The sequence below is a fragment of the Antedon bifida genome, chromosome 8 (genome assembly GCF_963402885.1).
Source record: "Antedon bifida chromosome 8, ecAntBifi1.1, whole genome shotgun sequence".
NCBI classification, from domain to species: Eukaryota; Metazoa; Echinodermata; class Crinoidea; order Comatulida; family Antedonidae; genus Antedon; species Antedon bifida.
This window is the reverse complement of record NC_136233.1, coordinates 3,055,653-3,080,531: the sequence shown is the minus strand read 5'-3', so window position 1 is coordinate 3,080,531 and position 24,879 is coordinate 3,055,653. Positions and strand designations below refer to the sequence as shown.

The following is a 24,879-nucleotide window of genomic DNA, read 5'->3' as shown; positions in this document are numbered from 1 at the left end:
ATGAATGCATAAAATTAGTATGAGTATATCAAAGGTATGTAGCTGTCTTTGTAAATTATAGTTACACAACGATTGTAGATGTAAAACATGAACAATTAAGATTAATTAAATCAGACTTTGAATATGTTATTTTGTAGTTTTAATAAAGTTAATCACTTCCGTAGGAAAAAAATAATGTTTTCACTTATAAAATGACAAAACAAATGGTTAAATTCAACCAAAAACACATTGGCTTGCAGCAAATTTGACAATTTTTTGGCTTTAAATTACAGTTTTTTCTGGTAAATACATTTTTTTTCGACCCAATTTTTGGTCAAAGTGGATAACTATTATGTTACATTAAAATGGCATATTCAAAATACAATCTTTAATCATTTTACAATGCTTATTAGATATGTCTATAGAAATGTCTTCTTCTGAAATTTGTATTTTTATTCTTTGTGTTGATCTGTCGTTTAATGATGCTCCGAATCACAGGAAAGCCGACGATGATGAGTAAGGCTAAAATAACTAACACTTCTTTGATGTTGTTGCCGTTGTGTTTTGACACTAAGATGAAAAATAACACCGCTAGACCAAGAAATATAGTACTTAATACAATTATTAGACAAAGTTCATTCCGTTCTGAAAAAAAGACAAAATGATGTTGTTAATAATATTAAATATTTGAAACAGATGTAGGCCTACTGTCCCTCAAAAATATAAAAAATAAAGATTAATAAAAGCAGACTTTGAATAGGCAATGTTTGCAGTTTTAAGAAAGTTATTCCCTTCTGTAAAAACAATGCCATATACATGGCTGCAGTCGCGTGCGCAAATTTGAGTTAGTGTTTACCGACCGACATAGTGAGCTATAGAGTCGCATTAAATTTAATTTACTTATAAAAAGACAAAGGAAACGCCAACGCAAAAACCATTGCCTGACAGACAATTTAGGTATTTTTTTTGCTTTGAACTACATTTTTTCAAGTGAATATTACTATTACTATTATGACATTAAAATGGAGGACAATATATCTTTAAGTAAAACAGAATACTAGTAATACCGTACCATACCATAATATTTATTTTTTTTGTTTGTCTTTTATGGTTGTTTTTAGTCGCGTGGACGCGACTCAATAGTTCACTATGTCGGTCGGTCTGTCGGTCCGGTATCACTATGCGTTTTATCGCTTTTCTGTACTTTTTGAACTGTTTTGATGTACAGAAAAGTTTTAAAGTACATTACTTTTTGAAAGTTCATTTTTTTCTGAGAGCACGCGACTTATGGCTGTTGGCCTTGTTTTTTTTACTTTTATTTCTTCCAAAATAGATTAGAAATAAATATACAAATTATTGCACAATATTTAATGTACGGTACATCAATCAATTTTGAATGAAGGATAATGTATTAAAATATTAGTTTAGTTAGAAAAGAGGAATCAGAAAATTCTCGAGGAAAGTAGATCCAGGAGTGGATGAAAACTTATGACGATGATGATAGACCTCACACTCTTGAAAGTATATATAACGTATAAGCATACAGTTGCTGCTGAAGCCTGTTAGATCTGAATTGATTTATCACTTCTTATAGAAGATGCTAGTTAGAATTAGGCCTAACAGTTCATTTTATCTTAATATAGAAGTATTTCGTTGCTGTTGTAACATCATCCGTGATAGTACCCTTCGTACTTTACAAGTATTTGCTATCCCAGCAAGAACCATTTGCATTATCAAGACACGGGGATGAGCCGGATTTTAGAACACGGTTACAAACTTCGCAATAACGGTAAGAAACTTATACTTATTTTGTGTAATAGAAAATAAAATCAAAAACGTATAATCATAATGAGCTTTTGTATTGACTATTACAGATACAATTGAGTTATGGCTATATGTTTGCTTCAGTGAATAAACTTACACATATTACCCCCAGATTGAATAGCAACAATACGATTTTAAGGGTCAATTTTAATCTGTTTATTGTTTGTATTTTTTCTCGTTCGTTTATAACCATCATCTGTGGTCACGACGGAACACTCCATTAAAGTTTGAAGGCAACTTGAAGCTAAGGTGATTCCACCTTGTGAGGCGTCTCTGTGTAATATATTGAATAAAAAAATAAAAAAGTAAATATTTACTCTGAGCAACTTAAAGAAAATAAATATAAACCTAAAAAAATATGGAAAGTTCTTAAAGGTCTTGGAGCCTCCAAATCAAATAATAGTGAAAAGAATCATGTTAGTCTTGAGATCGATAATGGATATGTTCATGATAGGAAAAAAGTTGCTGAAGAATTTAACTCGTACTTCACTTACGTTGCTAAAGAGCTAGTTAACAAATTTGACCCTCGATCCTAGTAATACATTTAACTTCGGTCATGTTAATGCTTTTTACTGTAGCAAACGCATCCTTCTTAATTTTTATAGAAGTATCTTAGAGCTTTGAGACATTGTCGACAAGTAATGCTAACGGAATAGATACATTACCAGCTAATGTTTTTTTAACGGGGCTTCTGCAATTGCAAAACCATTAACATAATTATATTATTATGTTATCCTTCAGATCAGGTATAGTACCCAAAGAATGGAAATTAACGAAAGTCATCCCACTTCACAAGAAGGGGAGTAAAACGGTGGTTGGTAACTATCGTCCGGTGTCCAAACTTTCGGCCTTTTCTAAAGTCGTTGAAAGACTAGTACATGACCAATTAATGGATTACCTTAATACAAAATCACTCATCTATGATTTCCAATCTGGGTTCGACCCAATTTTTTGACTGATTTCTGTTTAATTCATCTAACTGACCATATTAAAAGAATAGAATTGAGATAAAGGTAACAGGTAAGATTGTCTTAGACCTACAAAAGGCGTTTGACACTGTGGGCCAGCGCATTTTACTTGGCGAAATGAGAGCAATGCGATTTCCCAAACAGCAATAGATTGGTTTCAATTATATTTAACAGATAGATGGCAGGTAGTGGTTAATTGTGGTACAATTGCAGAAGCCCCATCTATAAATTCATTATAATATTCTAATTCTGCGCTACCGGAAGACCAAGATAATAAAACATTTTTCTCTTTCAATAGGCCTACGATCGAAGTTCCAAAATGCAGCCCAAGACGGGTAGTACAACTCTTGCAAGACTCATTGAGCTCTACGGATACAAACATTCACTAACGTTCGTGAGGAAAATAGGAGAAAAGCATTCAATTCATTTTGGTAATATTAACAAACAATCTCATCAAAGTTTTTTACCACCACCCAATGTAACCAAGGGAGATTACGCAAACTACAAATACAATATATTTACATTACATGCTCGTTATAATCGAGCAATTTTAGATAACTTCATGAAAAAAAATCCTGTTCATATTACAATACTAAGAGAACCATCAGCACAGTTGGAATCAGCGTTTGTCTTTTTCGGTTTTGCAAGAAAAGTAAAAAGTATAACTGGTGTTTCTCCGTTAGAAGCGTTTCTTACGAACCCAACCAAATTTCCCGAAGCTGCATCTTCGACCGTGCTTAATAACGGCCAAATGTTTGACTTTGAGTTATCTAGGAAGCTTTTACGTAATGAAACTGCTATAAATAATAGCTAAACTCGATCAAGATATGGACCTAGTCCTCATAAACGAGTTTTACGACGAATCTTTAGTGTTACTAAGTAAACTACTCTGCTGGAGTCTAGAAGATGTATTATATCTTCCAAGAAATGTGAGACCAGACTCTAAAAGAAATGCTATGTCTAAAGAGATTCGTGAGAAAGCTCGAAATCGGAACTATGCTGATACACTGCTGTACAATCATTTTCTAAAACAACTGCATGAACGTATAGTTGACTACGGACCATCATTTGAAGCAGATCTTTGGCGATTTCGTAATATGACGTCAGAGTTGCGTCGTAACTGCGTCGACGGCGAGGTTTACGGTGAGAAACGTATGCGGTATAAAGCACGCAATTCTAGCAAAGAATGCGAATATTATACCGAGGATTATACAATGATGGACAAACGAATAAGAAAGATGATGTTAAATCTGACAATTGTTAACTAGAGGGCTCTCCGATAAAACATTTTGAATAGATTCGTGTCATCTGATTGGAGGATTGTGTGTTACTATTGAACTCTTACGTCAGAGTGCAATATTGTGTTACACAGCGTGAGCAACGCTAGGCTAGGCTGTTGATTGCTCGTTCGACTGTTAGTGTCGCCGTCTAACATTGTTCTGAACCGTGCTACCTACCCGAATGGTTTAGGCCTTAGCCTCTCGATAAAAGTGTGTTTCACCTTATACAAATATTTGTACGATTGATCATAAACATTCATTATTTGTAATATACTTCATGTTGCTCTCGCATTGTTTTTATCTAAGTATGATTCATTCTATTTAATATAATATTACTGCATTATGTGCAGTTTGGTAATCTCTTTAAAATAGCAAAGAATTATAGGATGTATGTAATGTAACCGATTTAGATAAGTTGTATAACAAATTTATGTTAATTCAACAAGAACAGTTACATCTATCAATACTATAATAATATAAGTATAAGGTTAGTTGGTAAAATCACTAAAAAGATACATAGACATTTTTTTCTTCCAAGAGCATCTAACTTGTAAATCAAATGTTTAGAAGGTAATGTGTATTTTCATTTTATTATTAAAAACAATTTGTTAATTTTATTTGTGTAATTTTAACTAAAACTTCAACAATTGTTAAATTATATCGGTGTAATTTTAATTAAAACTTTAACATAATTTGTTTGTCTGTGGAAAAATGTCGTTACTTTATATACTGTTTTTATGACTAAAGCTCTGTCTACACTATCAAACTTTATGCGACAAAAAGATGTGTTATGCCAGTATACGGACACTATGACGAAACAATGCTGTATGAACGCATAGTTTACTACGGACCATTATTTTGTAGAAGATCTTTGGCGATTGCGTCGTAAGTGCGACGACGGACTGATTTTCGGTACGAAACGTATGCTGTATACAACAAGCAATTCTAGCAAAAAATGCGAATATTATACCAAAGGGCCAACAGAGATGAGCAAACGAATAATGAGAAAGATCAATTCTAAATATACTGTATAAAGACAATAATATTAGTGATATGTACCGAATGTATAGCGCAGTGGTTGATGGTATTGAAATTATGTTGAATTAGCGATCGATACAATTTCGAATTGAATAATAAATTGTAAGCCCTAAATTGTAGGACGTGGTGATCTCAAATTTTAGCCGGGAACTTAGCGAGGGGAAAACAATGTATATACAGAGGAGTACAAACCTTTATTTTTTCTTGGATCATATGGAATTCTATTATTGACATAATTTCTTGTGTTAGTAGTACTGGTATCTTAAGAAAAAAAATCAATAATTAAAATCACATGTAAATATTAATTTATACTTGGGCCTTTTTTATTATTATTCTATTATTATTCTATCAAAAATCTATTACAAATATAGTAGCCAAAGGGCCAAATTGCTTGTAATGTTACAGTTAAAAAGAAGTCAGCACTATATAAACATACAAAATATCCAATACAACATCAAAAAAATATAGCAAAAATCCAAAACAAAAAAAAACAAGATTATAGCAGCACCATCAGGGGAAATTTTAAATGATTAAAAAAATGTATAATTCATTGAGCTATCGAATATAGTATGGAATTGGACTATTAAAAAACCTATTGGTTTTTGCATTTAATTGCGTAATATTTTTACCATTGCGTAGATTTCTATTGTGGCTTTGAAAACGAGTAGGTAGAATAAGATCAAAAGAATGCGGTGAAAATTTAGAGAAGGTCAAGCTGACAAAGGTCCAGAATGATTTTTTTAAGCTCGTATCATTTTGATAATAGAAGGCATGCATGAATGATGTTGAATAAAACTATTTTGTGTTATTATTCTATAGTTCAAATATAGAATTCCATTAGTCCCAATTACATTACCATAGCCATTGAGAAAATAGGTATTAACGAATAATAATTATAAGGACGAGGATATACGAACCGCCACCGGACGTATAACAAAAGATAGTTATACGTACAGCCGCTGTACGTATAGCCAGTCCCTAATTATAAACCTACCAATTGGAGATAGCACCTCCGGGGCTGAAGTTGTTTTCTTGACTTCTTCTGCCTTTTCTTTACATCCCTGTACAACTATAAAATGTAATTACAAAATTAACTTTGGACTTTGGCAATTCTGTATACATTATCAACTTCATTTTGTTAGAATTTCGCATTTTAACAAGATTTTATTTTCTGTTTTTACAATAAACGAAAAGAACATGCCGTGTCATCACCATCATTACCTGTATGTTCAAGTAGGCATATATCGTTAGGCCTAATTTTGAAATTGTTAATTTCTTCAGAAGACACGCCGAAAGCAGTCAATATCCCAGCTACATATTCCCAGTCTGCTTCGAACTCGTCGTTAGTCATCCTACGCGTGTACCGCATTTTAAGTTCTTTTCTGTACTCAAATAGTTTATTACACGTTTCAAGATCGGAGTTACGTTGTGCGCATGCGTATGTACACGTCACTGTTGTTACTGGCCTTATAATTTGTAGTTCATTGTTTTCGTTAAAGTCACTGCCCTTTTCTTTGGTTTGTGATAAAAAATGTTCATCTAATTTTTCTACGTGTTCTTCGTCAATTAATAACCCGATGTCATCATCCATCATCAAAGTTGTACTGTTTTTGATGTAGTACTGTTCCAAAAACTGGCTGCCTACGTCACACACTAAATGGCTTATCATTTTATAATTCTGCAGTTCTTGAAGATGAACTTGATCTGAAATTATTCAAAATAATCAGCATTCTCTATTATACATTTATTATATTTTGTAATATGTTATGTAAAGCTCTGTCTACAATATCAAACTAGTTTGACAAAAAGTGTGATGTGTCCAAATATGGTAGTGATATGTTCAAACATGGTAGTGATATGATCTGACATCATGTCCATATATGAGCACATCACATTTTTTTGTCACATAAAGTTTTATTGTTTAGACAGAGCTTAATACGAAATAACGACGATAAAATAAAATAAATCTAAGCAACAAAAAAAAGTTAAGAAATTGAACTACCTGATGATATGGGTGTTTTCAGTTTAGATAGGCTAAAAATATTCTTCATTCTTTAAGCTGCAGAAATAGAAAATATGCTGAATTACCTGACGATCACGGAGACAAAGAAAACGAATGAAAAGTGACAAAACGCTGGAACAGTCCAAAGATCGATATAGCCTACTCTTACAAGAACAACGTTATACAGAATGTCTAAAACGACGCTGTATGAACGCCTAAAACATAGCAATTACGCAAATTGCATATAATATTAATTATTAACACGAAGGGACAATTGGTGTTCATAAAACAGTACACAACCTTGTTTAATTAACGGTCGTACAGCATAAATTGAATCGTGAAAATAAATTGTTTTTTATGCGTGAAATAACACCGTTTTGTGAGCTAAATCGTGCATTATGAATTACACTAAAACAAGCTCGTCGACATGAAAAAGAAGATCGATCACTAAAGCTCTGTCTACACTATCAAACTTTATGTGACAAAAAATGTGATGTGCTTACATATGAATATGATGATGTCATCACTACCATATTTGAGCATAGCAATACCATATTTGAGCATAGCAATACCATATTTGAGCATATCACTACCATATTTGGGCACATCACACTTTTTTTCAAAATAGTTTGTCAAAGCTTGACGGTTTAAATTGTAAGATATTAAAATATTTATGTTATTTTGTAAGCAGTAATCAAATACTATATGTTACTAAACCTATATATACCTGTTCACTCTGTTGTTTCGTCATTGTAACATTTACAATGTATGAATATTAAAGCTATTTATAATTAAAAATGCATAACCTTTAAAGACAACGACTGGATTACAAAACAATATTCATACAATATCATAACCTAACCTTTTCTAAACTATAATTACCATTAGAATCAGTTTATTTGGTAGGCTTTAACCAATTAAATCAATGTGTGTATACTGAGAATTAGGAAGGGAGGCACGTGTTTCGTGCTTTTTAAATTACAGTTGTTAATTAGTTTGCTTGACTACCTTTGACCATTTGCTTTGAAATAGCTGACCGACACTTACTGGAAAGTACAGATATTATGTAATAAGCAAATATGAACACCACTTCTGGCTAAAACAAACAATCTTTTAGACGGTCAACGACATTGATTAGTCCTGATTAGGCCTACGATTAAACCATGAAGGTCCATAATAAAACCACTTATTATGCAATAATATCTGACGTGTTGGTTTGTGTTCCAGTGTATATAAATACAACAAAGGAAGAATTTCAGTTCAGTTCTGAAATGAAGCAGAATTTGTGTTTACCTAAACTAAAAACTATAAATAATAATTGTAGGCCTACCTCACTAAAACTAGATGAAATTATTCGTAAAAAATAGTTATGATAATAATCCTTGTTTGAATGAAAGCAAACCAAAACGTGATGAAAATTGACGCGTGGTAAATTTACTGTTTCACGAATTGAGTTAGCTACAACTGTGCTAGGCCTACTAAACAGCTTTATCGCCGTTTTGTGGAATAACTACAGCGCTAACAGCTGTTCATTTGAATATTTGACTACCCATTGATCAATGTATACAAATCAATATAGGCCTAAACGTAATATGTACGGTAATATTATATCTTGTTGTTGTGGTGAATATGGGTAGGCCTACATCAACGTTTTTAGTTCAACCTTATTGCACGCAAGCACACTCAATCAATCAGGTCCCTAGTACATTTTCACATGTTTTATGGTATAAGCCCTACTCAATTAAATGAAAAATATTCTTAAAGCTCAGGTACAGGCATGAATTTTAAACATAAAATTTGGTTAATTGTACATAAATGAAATATGTGCAACATATATCATGACAAAAAACATGAATTTCCCTTAAAATGGTAAAATACCAAATTTAGACAAATTCTGCTATTAAAACCAGACAGACTTTTTTTTAGTAGTTAGGTATTTAAACCTAATGTAATAACATGTCCGGTGACTCTCTAGCAAATGAACAAAAGATGGTGGGTATACGGTGGATAATTTTTGCTACAGCACGAAAATAAAAATCTGAAGTTGAATAAAAACACGTAAAATTCAAGTTATATTATCTATATTAAGCCATCTGATAGCATTTTTTACCACACTGTTTATTTTTCATAGTTTTTTAAAAATGCCTCTTTATTAACAACATTATTTGTGTACAAAAGAATAGAGATTTTACTGTGTAATTTGAACTGATAAGAAAGTGCTTATTTTCAACAACCTTGTGTAACACAAATAAAATTCCAAAAATTATGAAACATAGGGGAAACTATAGATCGATAATTATTGGAATGTATGATCAATAGAAATGTTTTGCCCGCACCTAGCCTTTAACGGTAGAGGTTTATTGGGCTATTGTTATAAATATATTCAAATTGTGCGATAAAGCGTGCAGTATCAAAATACCGGGGAAAAACTCCAAACAACAAATACGCCATGACTCACACACTGTATTCTTAATCTAAATCACACTGTTTATACAGTTATCGCCGTTTTCGTTCAAAATTCATATCAGGACCAGGCTATCATCCGCCAGTACCGCGCCGTTTTCGTTCTCTCGATCTAAATCTGTGTTTGTCGAGGCAATTGATTTCCTTGGTCTTGTTAAGTACTTTGTCACGCATAAAAAAATGTCGTGTTGTCACAGATTTACTGGTTACGTTAAACGTCACTGGGCTATTGTCGTGATTTCCTCAGCATTTGTACATTTTATGTTTTTTACAGGTTTGTTGTATAATTACAACTTGCTTCATATTCAACTGAAGAGTTATTTTAACTCAACTGCAACTCAGGCAGGTAGGTGACATTTGACACAGCAGCTCAGCTCATATAGGCCCATTGTCCACAATCACAGCGGCTCAGCTCATATAGGACTTGGTTCTAACTTATAGGGCGCACTTCAAGGACGTAAACGCAACGCAAGCGTGTTGACCAATGACAAGCGACAGTTCGAATAATCCATCACTTGTGATTGGTGAACTCACTTACGTTGCGTTACGTCCTTGTGTTGCGTCTTTAGACATGCATTAGACATAGTTTCGTTCTCAAGTGATCTTCCGTCATGGTATTAGGCCTACAAAGTGAATTGAGAAATATTTCCTAACCTCTCAAAGATCGTGATAAAAGGATTAGATCCACTTTTGTTCAAATATGATTTGAAGCGAACAAACAGTTGACATATACTGGCACAACGTAAAAGGAATATGATTACACTTGTCATACGTCATGTTATTGTATCTTTTACAGCGGGCTTTTTGATTTTTGTTCGTAACTGTAGCTCGCGACTTTTTTTTTCAGTGTAAGCGATTCGGAAATCATCAAATTTAGTTATGATAAGCCATGTATGCCAAAATGCATGCCAGACCAGAGACGCAACGAAGGACGTATGACGCAACGTAAGCGAATTGACCAATGACAAGTGACAGTTCGAATCCATCGCTTGTGATTGGTCAAATCACTTGTGCGCTTACGTCATTGCGTTCGTTGCGTTTATAGAGTGGGAACCAATTTTTACAGTTCCATTTTCATTCGATTTAAAAATGTATGAAAAAATACTCTAATAATAACCAAATATGACGTAAAATGACGTAAAATATCTTTCATCTTTTAGGTATCCCAGGTGCATTATCCATTGCAACTAACAGATGTAGTTCTGTTATTGTCACTGCTATCTTTCAAACAGTGGGCCATCGAAAAGCCGTGGTACTAGGCGTGACCATCTGTTGTCTAGGCCTCCTTATATCATCATTTGCGCAAAACATTGTGGTGTTGTACATAAGCTATGGTGTCCTGTTTGGTTTTGGTCACAGCACTAATCACCTGACTATCGTTGACGTCATCTTAAGAAACTGTGACGAACGCAACGCAAGTAGAGCAACGTGTTTCGCCTTCTGTGGTGTTAGTGTTGGTATGTGATATTATTATTCTGTTAAAGGTCATGTCCAGAAAAAAACATATCTAACGTTATTATTTTTTTAAATTGATAACTTTTTTATCATCATCAACATGCTTCATCGTCGTTAGACATTGCGCGATCAACTATTGTGTGCCATTTATTCGTGGTGTGAGCCGGGTGTGACTGAAGTGGGTCATTGGCCTACTGTTTTCAAGTCATCCTGTCATTGTTGTCCATTCTTCGGTCTTTAGACCTTGATAACATATTTTTCATTTTATTTTAGGTCTTCTTATTTCTCCGTGTTTCGACTGGCTGTATGTAACGTACTCGTGGCGCGTTGCGTTACGAATACTTTGCGTTATATTTGCGTTCGTTGGATATACTTCCGCATTGGTGATGGTTGAAGTGAAGGAAACCGATGAACGCAAACACAACAACGAGGACTACGATGCTCAAACGCAATTTGAGTTACACGCAAACAAAGAGGAAACGCAATATGAGTTACACGCAAACAAAGAGGAAACGCAATATGAGTTACACGCAAACGAAGAGGAAACGCAATATGAGTTACACAAAAACAAAGAGGAAACGCAATATGAGTTACACGCAAACAAAAAGGAAACGCAATATGAGTTACACGCAAACGAAGAGGAAACGCAATATGAGTTACACGCAAACGAAGAGGAAACGCAATATGAGTTCCACGCTAACGAAGAGGAAACGGATATTGAACACGAAAAACCAATAGAAAATAAAGCTATGCTTTATAAGGATGATGCTAATAAGACAGCACGCGAACAATTACAAATGTCGGTTCTGCAAAGGTACAGGAATGTTTTTAGACGTCCTGGATTCGTCATTGCGTTGATGGGCTTTATTCTTTCGTCAACCGCTGTTTCTTTTACTTTCATCAGTGTTGTAAGTATATTTTTTTTAAACAAGAAAAGAAATTAAATGTCACATAATTGTTTTATTTTGTTAATTTTGGTTAAGACAGTGGAACCGTAATATAGCTATAACATCGGCAAGGGTTTTTGGATAAGGAATATAACCGTAGGGCCAGTGCACACACAAAAAGAACCTAGTACATGAGACGAGTAGGGGTTTATCCCGGTGTACTAGTTCACACTCAGCCACTGTGTTGTGGACAGATGAGATAGTGCCTTATAGTGGCTGCACAGACATGATGTGACCCTTAGGGGAGAAGCATGTAGCTCTGAAAAGTGTAACATCTGAGTCCACAGCGCATAGAGACTAACTTGTATTGTATGCTATACACATTTAAAACCATTAACCATTATGACTATTATAATTTCAGGTAAGTTATTTATCAGACACAGGAATGGACATGTCTTCAATATCAAGGGCTATAGTTTGGATGGGAGTAAGCGACTTACTAACTAGAATATTAGCGGCATTCTTCTCTGATAGACTTCCAATTTCGAGAACGACGCAGTTCGGCATCGTCGCCCTCGGTGCCGCGGTACCTTCAGTTTTTATCCCGTTCATCGCATCAGACAACGGGCAAATTGCAACTATGATTGGTAGGTATACCATAACTTGAGTATAACGCACTCTCTTCGGAGATGATCTACACTAAAGCTTGGTTCCCACTGGAGACTGGTCAACTCGCCTACGTTGCGTTTACGTCCTTGCATTACGTTCTAGTGGGAACCAAGCTTAACTGTAACTCGCTAGAACAACAGAACTGTGACGAAAGCGTTGTAATTCTTCATAAAAGCTATATTGAAACTCGGGATGAGAACTTGTTTTCTAAAATGTATGTTTCTATTTTGATATTCGAACAATGTTTAGGCATAAGCGTCCCACGTTCATTTATAGTCATCATGTTACCAAGTATTGGGATGGAGTTATCATCAAACCAAGTGAGAGCTGAGGCAGTTGCAGTTGTCTATCTGCTCTTTGGTCTTGGTGCTCTCTTGACACCTTTTGTTACAGGTAAATATTTCCTTTAAATGTTGTGGAAAAAGCAAGCTTACGAAGATACTTTGAATTACTGTAATACCTACCGGGCTCACAACGGTTTGGAGGCTCTCCACAACAGTCTGGAGGCTCTCCACAACAGTCTAGAGGCTCTCCACAGTAGTTTGGATGCTCTCCACTGTAGTCTGGATGCTCTCCACAACAGTCTAGAGGCTCCACAAAAGTAAGTCTGAAGGTTCTCTACATGAGTTTGAAGGCTCTCCAAAAAGTAAGTCTGAAGGTTCTCCACAGTAGTCTGGAAGCTCTCCACAACAGTACGTCTCTGGAGGCTCTCCACAACAGTACGTCTGGAGGCTTTTGACTCCACAGTACGTCTGGAGGCTCTTGACTCCACAGTACGTCTGGAGCCTCTCCACAACAGTATGTCTGGAGGCTCTTGACTCCACAGTACGTCTGGAGCCTCTCCACAACATTCTGGAGGCTCTATCCACAACAGCCTGGAGGCTCTCCGTAGTAGTCTGGAGGCTCTTCACAACAGTATGGAGGCTCTCCACAACAGTTCGGAGGCTCTCGACTCCACAGTACAATGGAGGCTCTCGACAACAACAGTCCAATGGAGGCTCTCCACAACAGTACCTCTGGGGGCTCTGCACAATAGTACGTCTGGAGACTCTCCACAGTACGTCTGGAGGCTCTCCACAATAGTCTGACGCTCTCCACAACAGTCTGGAGGTTCTCCACAACATTCTCTCCGTAGTAGTCTGCAGGATCAAAAACAGTACGTCTGAATGTTCTCCACAGTAGTATGGGGGCTCTGCACAACAGTCTGGAGGCTCTCCGTAGTAGTCTGTGGAGGCTCTCCACAGTACGTCTGAAGGTTCTCCACAGTAGTATGGGGGCTCTGCAAAACAGTCTGGAGGCTCTCCATAGTAGTCTGGAGGCTCTCCACAGTACGTCTGGAGGCTCTCCACAACATTCGGAGACTCTCCGTAGTAGTCTGGAGGCTATCCGTAATAGTCTGGCGGCTCTCCACGACAGTCTGCAGGATCTCTAAAACAATACGTCTGAAGGTTCTCCACAGTAGTATGGAGGCTCTGCACAACAGTCTGGGCTCACCACAGCAGGCCCGATGACTTGTTAAGAAAGTTAGCTTTGAAATGTTAATCATTTCTTACCTTTTTTTTCTTTTCCTTTATTTGTATTCTTTCAGATACAGTATATGATGTTTTTGGTTCGTACGACATAGCCTGGTTTATTTGTGCAGGTCTTTACGTAGCTACAGCGATGTTCATCTTTGTTGCAGCCTGGTTAAATAAAAAGCGAATGCAGCCTTCCATTCGAAATTATAATCTGAAAAAAGAGAGTTTAAAGTTATAAAAATCAATAGTATTATGCACCTTTTTTCTATTAAATAATACGTTATACATAATTTGTGCCCGAGTCTTTCTTTATTCTTATCTAAGCTGTTATGGAGAATTGTACCCCATGGTTGATATGTATGGAACGTACAATGGGTTAAAATATAATGTCAGGATTAACATTATAATACCAAATAGGAAATCGTACACGGAAACTGGAAAATAAAAAATGTACACTTGTTTAAACCATATAACTATTAGAGAGTTCAGTCGACTATTTCTAGCAGGGTTAATCTAGTTTCAATGTTTCTTTTCTAGTTTAGGCCCTAATAGTACTTTAATGTATTAATCTGTCATTTCCATCTTTCTATAGAATAGTTTAGTTAAAATAAATCCAATAAAAATTGGTTAGAATCACTGTATTCGATCGACACAGAATTCTAGTCTTCTCTTTGGTATTGCATACCTCAAAGAATTTTTTTTTAATAGATCACTACTTTCACACTTTTAACGTAACATTATGTATACACTTATTCGGACTCATAATAACACTTGATAATTCATATGGTTAATATTTACTTAGATTGTTTTACAAGGTTAATTAGTGCCAAGAAAGCTATTTTTGCCATAAAAATTGATATTAATATGGTTAATGATAAACTGTTTTCATAATAGTGGACTAACGGCGCATACTCAAAATGAATTGAATCTCACGGTATTATTGTATGTATATTTATAGCATTTGTAAGTGTGTGTGTATTTATTGTTGTATATCATTATTATTCTCGTTATGGTTAGAGTATTATTATATTGAGACATAAGCAGTCACAAAGAACGTTAAAAACCTACTCAACAATAATCTTAGCCTACGAGGTTTAAACAAAAAATATCTATTTAGCGAATCATCGAGATTGGTTTTTGAAAGACAGTTCAGGAATGCACAAGTTCTAGTCCGGGTAGATTAGCTCCAGACAACATGTCGTGTGGCACTAAAGGCATATGCGATTTTTTCAAGAAACACTGGTCAATTGTAATAGTTTTTACAGCATTTATAAATAACATTTTTTATTCTGGATTCATACACAGCTACAACTTACTCTACCTTGAACTCCACAATACATTTAATTCAACGGCGACACAGACAGGTGAGTATTGTTGTCACAAGGCGTTTCATACGTATAATACATTACTTATACTGACAAAGTAGAAACGTCGACTGACCGTGGAATACGCTAACATAAAGAAAGACAATACCTGTAACCAAATCTCTGTGTCTACAAAAACAAAAGTGTTATGTGCCTAAAATGGTAGTGATAAACCCATATATGGTAGTGATATGGCATCATTATGTCCATATATGGGCACATCACATTTTTTTGTCACATAAAGTTTGATAGTGTAAACAGAGCTTAACGAAAAGGCACTGAGCTTGCCTTGTCAAGATAGGAACTCGTAACTACTCGAAAGTACTTTGATATTAATGTCTGGCTGCGAAAAATACCAAAAGTATTGTACTATGTACATATTCTCCGCGGCGCGAGGTGTCTGTTAGGCCGGACGTGGAACTGATCGTGTAGCAGCCACAGATAAACTCTCCGGAGCTCAGCATCCTGTTAATGTTCGATTGCCTTGCTGTAACTAGAGATGTAGCCACAACATAAAACTAAAATTGTAAATATATTTTCAGGTATTCCTGGAGCTGTATCAATGTCGTTATTCAGCGGGTGCTGCATTTTCGTAACCTTTATCTTTCAAAAGATTGGGCACCAGAAGACCGTCATCCTCGGGGTCACATTCTGCTGTGTGGGACTGCTGGTGTCATCCTTTTCTCAGCGCATCACGTGGTTATATGTTACATATGGTGTTTTCTATGGATTCGGGCTCTGCTGTGTATATATGAGTTTTACTGATAAAATTATGAGAAGCTTCAAAAAGAGATATTCCTCAACGGCAACGTGTACGGCATTTATTGGTGCAAGTCTAGGTAAGACTTTTTTAGAGTTTAATAAAAGTAGACAGATTCTTAAAAGTCTGTATTATTTAGTTATTATTTATTATTCAAAATAAATCCAAACTAACTTGAACAATGATAGTGATTGAAATAAAAAGAATGCTTCTTCCTACGCCTTCATGGTGAATTGGGCCCTCTGGGAAAACATTCTTTGACTAAAAAGGCTACCCAGTATAAAGAAATAATAATTTAAATATAATAAATGACATTAAAATGCGTGCGCAGACTAACTCTTTTCACTCGCGACGGTCTGCGAGTTGCGCGTGCGCGTCCTGACAGATCCCTACTAAAAACGACGTGTGCGTTATTTTGTAGGTATTATGTTTGCACCTGTTATCGAGTGGTTATACAAGCAGTATAAATGGAGAGTGACATTACGAATATTTAGCGGTGTATTCGCTGTGATTGGGTATTCATCAGCACTGGTTTTAGTGGACTGTGAGTCGACGACACATGGACACTGCGAAACGGAGGAATGTCCTGATAATGAAGAAGGAAAACTGAATGAAGAAGGAAACCAGAAGAATGAAGATGGAAACCAGAAGGATAAAGAAGGAAACCAGATGAATAAAGAAGGAAACCAGAAGAATGAAGATGGAAACCAGAAGAATGAAGATGGAAACCAGAAGGATAAAGAAACAAACCAGAAGAATAAAGAAGGAAACCAGAAGAATGAAGATGGAAACCAGAAGGATAAAGAAACAAACCAGAAGAATAAAGAAGGAAACCAGAAGAATAAAGAAGAAAAACGGAAGAACGAAGATGAAGACGATCCTGAACATGAAGGCAGACAGGATAAAGATACAAATGATTCTAAAATTGAAAAGCTTGAACGAAAAGAAGAAGAAAACTCAGAGCAAAGTGATGGCAACCAAGAAAATGACCACAATGATGGTGAACCCGTAATGTTCAAAGAGGTAGACCACACTAATGACGACAGCAATGCGAAGATGTATGAAGAACCACCACGTGTAAACGATGTATTACAGGACCTCGTGACAGTCAACGATGAAGAATTAGAAATTGCAGCTAGGCCTACTACTACAATGAGTTTATACTTTTTCAAATACATAACTGTGTTCAGACGAAAGGATTTTGTAACAGCTTTACTAGGAGTACTGTTAACAGCCACTGCTATATTGTTTTCATATATCAGTGTTGTGAGTTTACATTAAGCAGTTCACACGCATAGTATTGCCTTAAGCTCTGTCTACACTATCAAACTAGTTTGACAAAAAAAAGTATGATGTGCACAAATAAGGCACTGACAAATTTAGTAGTGGTATGACATCATCATGTCCATATATGGGCATATCACATTTTTGTCACATAAAGTTTAACAATGTGGACAGAACTTTAGACCTAATAAATGTATTATTAATCAATCATACCATTTTGTTAATAATAATATACTTAATACTTTTTAGGCTATTTTCCAATTTGTGTCACCGTGTTTGGGATCACAGAGCTTTAGAAGGCCTTCTAGGCATACTATTCAAACAAACAAGACCTGGCACCAAACCTCGCTTAGAATAGATCTTCGTTTATTTAATTTTGTTTCCTATTACCATCTATACTATTATATTTCACTTCTTCTAGGGAAACTTTCTGTTTCAAAAGGGCGTGGAGAAGGTAAATATATCAATCGTTATACTTTGGATGGGTTTTGGTGACGTCATTGGGAGGATAATGACAGCAGTATGTTCTGATAGACTTCCCGTGTCCAAACTTTGCCAATACGCAATAACTGACATCGTCGCAGCCGTAACGTCAATTTGCTTACCGTTCATTTCGACAGAAAAGGGCCTTACAGTGGCCTTATTTGGTAAATATGCAGTTTATTAAGAGACAAATAGTAGGCCTACAACACATACAGAGTACACAATAATCGCATCAGGTCTGTGGGTCCATAACTGCATCATGTCGGTACTAAATACATTTCTTTTCTTTTAGTTCTAAGCATGCCTCGTGCTGTTTTAAACGTTTTACCGCCAGCTCTATCAATGGAAATTTCGACGGATGAAACGCGACCTGAAGCAATGGCTCTTGTATTCTTAATGTTCGGCATTGGGGCACTTATCACACCGTATATTACAGGTACGATATCATACCATATTATAGTGATATAATAATGTATTATATTCTTGACAAAAATTACCAAACTAACTTAACGCATGCGTGCCGTATGACGTAATATGTCATAGGTCATAGTTCAGCGCGTAATCAAAAGGTCGCCCGAAACATCAGTGGTTGCAGGTGCATTCACATCCCCAACCCGTCCCAATTAAAATAATGGCCCGCTCCTGAAATAATCGGAATTTTACTTTCTTATATTTCCAGATTCTATTTATGACATCACTGGGACGTATGACCTGACCTGGATTATCTGTACAGCTCTTTACGTCATCGCAGCCATTTTCTTTTTACTTGCATTACACATTAAGAAACAAAACAACGTTAATTTGGTCTACGATCGAGTGGAAAAAACAGAAATTACAAAATTATGATTATACTAAAAAAGAGTCTTTGTTGTTAGTAAAAATAAGGAAGGGTAGTTTTAGGTCGTATTAATGAACGTTATGAATGAGACGGATGGTATCACTTTGTTTTTCTAAATAAGACTGAAGCCGGAAAATTAGTAGTCTACAGGTCTCCCTCCAATTAGAGACCACTTTTGGGACTTAGTGGCCTTTTTAGTAGCTTTGGTCTCAATTCCTCCAACTAAATACAATTATTAAAATTACCCTGTTTAGAGGAAAATTAAATGTCAGGTAGAATATAGTTATCTTGCTCCCCAAAGGGTAAGGGTCAAAGGTTGGTTGGTTAAAACTGCATTAATGTTAATAATAAGCACTTTTAGTCAATGTGCCGCACTCAGACATAATGCATAAGCGACGCGGTGATATTTTACCGGGATTAAATATGTACATGTATTTTAGTCTTATTTGTCTGTTATTACAATATCTATAGAATATAGGCCTATCTAAACATGAAACGTCACACTAGAACAATTCCAAAGTGGATCAAACCAGTTCACACGTAGATAATTTGATTTGGAATGACCATGGAACTATAATATAGTTCCATAGAATGACCGAGAGCAATAAATGTGTGACGTCACGAACATAACACACGTTGACGACTTGCCCTGCAGTTGTCGGGTTCAACACATGTGACGAAGCTGATCCTATCATAGAGCAATGATCCGATCAACTGTAGGCCCAGGAACATCAATGTCGTTACACTGAGTGAACTCAAAATCATGGAGTGTTACACGGCAGAAATTTGCACCATTTACAAAAAATATCGGTCTTTTTTACTGGTGTTTACAGCATTTATTAATTGTATTTTGTATGCGGGATTCATATACAGTTATAATTTACTTTATCTGGAGCTGCAGAGCACATTCAATTCAACAGCCACAGAGACAGGTATTGTATATTAAATCCACTATTATTATTAATATAATAATGTACATTGTGTAGGCTTCTGTGTGTGTTTGCTTTTTACAAACGATTTTGCATCTAGGACGAGGAATTCGATTGCAATTGTACTGTGTTATTTGTTCCGGCCCTGTGCACGATAAGGGTGATAATTGTTGTTCTATAAGTTCAATCCTTACTATAACTTAAACGCCTACAAAACTGTTTCCTTTCATAATTTGCTATATGATCTGTTGATTTCATTAAAACAATTATTGAACGAGCAGATTGAATAAGAATCATAGTAGCTACTATAACGTGTGTACTATACGAAGAGAGTCGAGTAGCCTATACATTATTTATACTGGTAGTCTGAGCAAAACCATAACAATTCTTAGTAAATTCCGGCCATAAATAGTGCATGTGCCATGTTGTTGGCTTAATTATTATTGTTGTATATTTGTGATAATTTGTTGTATATTTTGTAATTGTAGTTTTTTGCGTCAGGCCCTACTCTGACGTAATTTGTACTTTATACTAAGTACATTTGAGAATACTTGCGAAAAAATTCGCAAGTAGTTCTCGGGTGGGACTCGAACCCACGACCTCCAGATCACTAGCCTGGCGTTCCCAAGTAAGCAGCGGGTACTGCACCAACAGGATTGTAATTGTAGTTTTTTGCGTCAGGGAGTTGAGTAATTAGATGTTTTGCCCTACTCTGACGTAATTTGTACTTTATACTAAGTACATTTGAGAATACTTGCGAAAAAATTACTTGGGCTCGAATCTAACCGCTAGCCATCAGCGCAAGCTCGGTGGTCTAGAGGTATGAACGCCAGGCTAGTGATCTGGAGGTCGTGGGTACGAGTCCCACCCGAGAACTACTTGCGAATTTTTGTTGTATATTTGTGATAATTTGTTGTATATTTGTGATAATTTGTTGTATATTTGTGATAATTTGTTGTATATTTGTGATAATTTGTTTGAAAATTAACTACGGTAAGTTAGAACACTACAAAACTCATGAGGTAGATTTTGCCATGCACTTGTGACGTCACAGCAATTTACAGCGACGGCTGTACGGCAAGCGCGTGCGGCGAAATCGTAAATCTCGCGATTGTTCTGAAACCATATGTATATCCATAATACGTTGTTAAAATACTTTTCGGTCAAGTTGCCCTTTAACTAAAAATTTACCGTATAGGCCTAACTGTCACAAATGTTTAATAATTATAAAATAAAGCTTACAAATAAGAAAATGAATGTTGTTACTTTATCCATTACAATCTGTTTCGAATGACTCAGCCCAAAGAAAGTTATCATACAACTACCTCTACCTTACAACCTATTATTCTTATTAACAGGTATACCTGGAGCTGTTTCCATTTCCTTGTTGAGTTTATGTTCACTGTTTGTGACGTTCCTTTTCCAAAACATTGGGCACGTATTGACAGTATGTCTTGGTGTAACTCTATGTTCTACTGGTCTGTTTGTGTCATCCTTTGCACAAGGTATTGTGATGCTGTATGTTACGTATGGTGTTTTCTACGGATTTGGAATGTCTTGTATATATATTACGTTTACTGACAAAATTCTAAAAAGTTTTGATACAACGAAATCGGCAAGAGCAACGTGTACAGCATTCATAGGCTCGAGCATTGGTGAGTACTTTAATTCAAATACAATTTAGACAATCAAAAACTGTAAAACATAATTCAATACATTTTAATTTTCCTAACAGATATTTTATTTATTCAACAAAAACAATTTTGCTAAATATATTAAAGATTGTCTCCCAAAAATGAAGATTAATAAAATCGGACTTTTAATAGGCCATTTTGCAGTTTTAATTCTGTAGAAGAAAAAAAGCAAAAAATAATCATTCACTTATAAAAAGACAAAATAAACGGTTAATTGTAACTCATTGTCTGACAGACAATTTAAGTATTTGTTGCTTAAAAAATAATTTTTTTGGGTTAAATATTTTTTTTTTATGACACATTCAACAACAAAAATTTAACTCAAATTATTTTCAGAGGGACAATATATCTTTAATATAAGATGACAGTGTCCATGGTTGGACTATTGTAATACCATGTGTTTTATTAGATCTAATCAACAAATTTGTACTTTTTTCGATCTTATATAAGGTAAACTCCATATCCTTTATAAGATTTTCATTTCCTTATCATGCATTTGTGCACTAGGTTTTGAGTTTATCTATAAAAAGATGAACTCTAATATCCTATATAACTCTATACTAATTTCCTTCATCAGGAATAATGCTCGCACCAGGTTTTGAGTTTATGTATACGACGTTTTCATGGCGAGTGGCACTTAGAATTATCAGTGGAGTTTTGGCAATAGTTGGATATTCATCCGCACTTGTTTTGGTGGATATCAAACCAATACAGAACGATTGCGAAACAAAAGAGTGCGATAATGAGGAAACAACACTTTCTAACACTGACAAATTCATTGAAAAACATGTTAAAATTACTGGAGGAAATTTAAACACTGAGAAAAACAATTTAGGAAAAAATGACTGTGGCGAAAGAACTGAAATGTGTGTAGAGCCTCTTGAAAATACTGACTTAAATGCAGGTGACAAAATGTTGGAAATTGACGGAATAAAGTCTCAGAATTCATATTTTTCAAAATATATATTTCTTCTGAAGCGTCGAGAATTTGTTACAGCTTTGATTGGATTGATACTAGCAGCTGCTGCTTCAAAATTCACTTATATTAGCGTTGTAAGACTTTTTATTCCCTACACCTTTACGGGTTTTTCTTATTCTTTTCTTTTTACTTATTCCTACATCTTTTGGAAACTTATCACAAAAGGTCAGTATACAATACACTTCACAGTATACTTTCACCCGATTCTCTGAACTATCTCTCCACATGGCATTAAAGGTAATACAGTGTCACATATGTGTCACATGTACCGCCTGTATTGTGTTAAGGTTATGGCCTATGATACAGGCGTGATGTAACACTGTATCACATAAATTGGTTATGATACTGTACAATTGTAGATATAGCATCGAAAATATAAGTATACTTTAGGTATTACAGTAATTACTTTTGATATTTCGACAGGGAAATTTCTTATTAGGAGAAGGAATGGACACACATACTATATCATTGGTTATATTATGGATGGGTGTAGGAGACGTTGTATCTAGGTGTATGACGGCGTTACTCTCGGATAGACTTCCAGTGTCCAGACTCTGCCAATACGCAATAAGTAACATCGTTGCAGCCGTAGCGTCAACTTGCCTGCCATTTATATCGTCGACAGAAGGCCTTAAAGCGGCTTTAATCGGTAGGTGAAGAATACAGTTAGAAGTGTGTTATTCTACAGAACAAAAGTATCTGTAACTTACCTTCCCATAATGATAAAGCGAGGGGCATTCTCACACATCCCCTTCTGAATTTTCTTTCAGACTAACTCCATCCTCCATTCAAAAACTACGTATATTTCAGTCCTGGGCATTCCATGTGCAACGAGGGATGCTATCACAGTGATCCTTTCTGGGTTTCTTTCTGGCTAACTTTTTACCCCATTCTTTAAACAGTAACTTTAAACGTATACTTTTAATCATTTTTCAGTCCTGAGTATTCCACGTGCAGTTTTAAATATCTTATTACCATCTTTATCGACTGAAATATCTACGAATGAAACTAGATCAGAAGCGATGGCTGTTGTATACGTCGTGTTCGGAATTGGTGTATTTACCACACCTTATATTACAGGTACAAATTAACACTACTAGTACTAGGCCTAAAGTTAACACTACTACTGACACTACTAGTATTACTAGTAGACCTAGTAGTTACTAGTAGTTACACCGTGTCTTAAAAAGTTCAACCTCAGAATACGGTACAGGTCGCATCAAACGAAGCGTCAAGACATTCTCCGGCATTTATTCCACCCCTCCCCCATTATGACCGCCCCTACTCTCCCACAAACCACGCCCCTACTCTCCCAAAAACCACGCCCCTACTCTCCCACAAATCACTCCCCACTCCCACCAAACTTTTTTTAAACATGGTGTACCGCAAACCTATAACTTTACTATTTTTATTTCAGATACTATTTATGACGTCACTGGATCCTATGACATGGCGTGGTTTATATGTACTGGCTTACATGTACTTTCCTCGGCATTCATTTTGCTTGCCATACATGTAAAAAAACAAAATATGAAATCAGATGAACGACAGCTAAACTATCATGTTGTAAAAGAAGATTCGGATAACAAGAAAATATAAAGATTGAATTGAATTGAGGACCACTAATTCATTAATGTTTCTAGTTTTGGCACATATGGCGTTTCATACGTATACTACTTGAACTTGTTTTCAGAAAAAAATCGAAATAAAAAAATAAATAAAAATACAGACTTGGGGCAAGTCTATAATGATTCTTACTTGATTTTTCTGTTATTTTATAATATTATAACTTGTAACGTAGCTCTTGTCTACGAACAGGCGTTTCGTTTACAATAAAAATGATGAAACCCTTGTTATAGGCTTTATGGTTCATTGAGATTGATCTTTTAAATAATGTAATAGCTCAGTAGTTAAACTATATTTCAACTAGTCACCATTTATATTATTTCTTTGCCATATTGATATGCAAAAACGCTATTATTTCTGTTGGTTACGCATCGTTGCACGGCATTGTTTGTCATCGATCGAAGATGTCTTCCGTTTCGTGAAAAAGGCGTATTTTGATCAAGATGTGATGTTTTTCACAGCAGGCTACTTTTCACGTAGAAATGCGGTACCGTTCAGTTTCCATAAACAACTGACTAGACTCGAGGATGCTCCGGTTTTCTGGTACCGTGCCAACAGCGTGCTTAACTATATACTGGTATTCATGTCATATTATACAGATATTGACTGCTTAGAGGTTAAATATAAGATTTGACATCCCCGAGGGAATGATATTATGTTCGAGGGAATATATATTTCCCGAAGCGCCAGCTGAGGGAAATATATATTCCCCGAGAACATAATATCATTCCCGAGGGGATGTCAAATCTTATATTTAACCGATATAAAAGGCGATATCTGTTATATTATATAGCCAAGAACAAGTCTGCTGGGTTGGGTGAAGCTAGGCTAGGCTTCCTA

At 35.5% G+C, this 24,879-nt stretch overlaps 3 protein-coding genes across 5 annotated transcripts; 2 read left to right on the top strand and 1 right to left on the bottom strand.

Moving 5' to 3' along the window:
• Positions 1-170: 170 nt before the first annotated feature.
• Positions 171-9,593, bottom strand: LOC144850859 (uncharacterized). Its single transcript, XM_078708345.1, has 6 exons — positions 9,550-9,593; positions 7,092-7,148; positions 6,311-6,793; positions 6,084-6,158; positions 5,282-5,350; positions 171-624 (listed from the first exon to the last, which is right to left on the bottom strand). The coding sequence occupies exons 2-6, from the start codon at positions 7,138-7,140 to the stop codon at positions 389-391; spliced, it is 912 nt and encodes a 303-aa protein (XP_078564471.1). The 5' UTR covers positions 7,141-7,148; positions 9,550-9,593; the 3' UTR covers positions 171-388.
• On the top strand, positions 9,519-14,485 carry LOC144850828 (uncharacterized). The gene is made up of 6 exons (XM_078708300.1): positions 9,519-9,900; positions 10,715-11,011; positions 11,283-11,917; positions 12,318-12,543; positions 12,815-12,958; positions 14,154-14,485. Exons 1-6 carry the CDS (start codon positions 9,735-9,737, stop codon positions 14,318-14,320), a joined length of 1,635 nt encoding a protein of 544 aa, XP_078564426.1. The 5' UTR covers positions 9,519-9,734; the 3' UTR covers positions 14,321-14,485.
• Positions 14,486-15,190: 705 nt separating this feature from the next.
• LOC144850820 (monocarboxylate transporter 12-like) lies at positions 15,191-24,165 on the top strand. 3 transcript variants are annotated; one of them, XM_078708282.1, is made up of 6 exons: positions 15,191-15,446; positions 15,989-16,285; positions 16,628-17,472; positions 17,912-18,137; positions 18,266-18,409; positions 23,831-24,165. In XM_078708282.1, the coding sequence occupies exons 1-6, from the start codon at positions 15,278-15,280 to the stop codon at positions 24,010-24,012; spliced, it is 1,863 nt and encodes a 620-aa protein (XP_078564408.1). In that variant the 5' UTR covers positions 15,191-15,277; the 3' UTR covers positions 24,013-24,165. The 3 variants fall into 3 exon arrangements, with proteins under 3 accessions (XP_078564408.1, XP_078564409.1, XP_078564410.1); XM_078708283.1 differs by lacking the exon at positions 23,831-24,165 and adding an exon at positions 18,653-19,178; XM_078708284.1 differs by lacking the exons at positions 15,191-15,446; positions 15,989-16,285; positions 16,628-17,472; positions 17,912-18,137; positions 18,266-18,409 and adding exons at positions 19,425-19,743; positions 21,099-21,395; positions 22,012-22,487; positions 22,837-23,062; positions 23,350-23,493.
• The last annotated feature ends 714 nt before the right edge of the window (positions 24,166-24,879 follow it).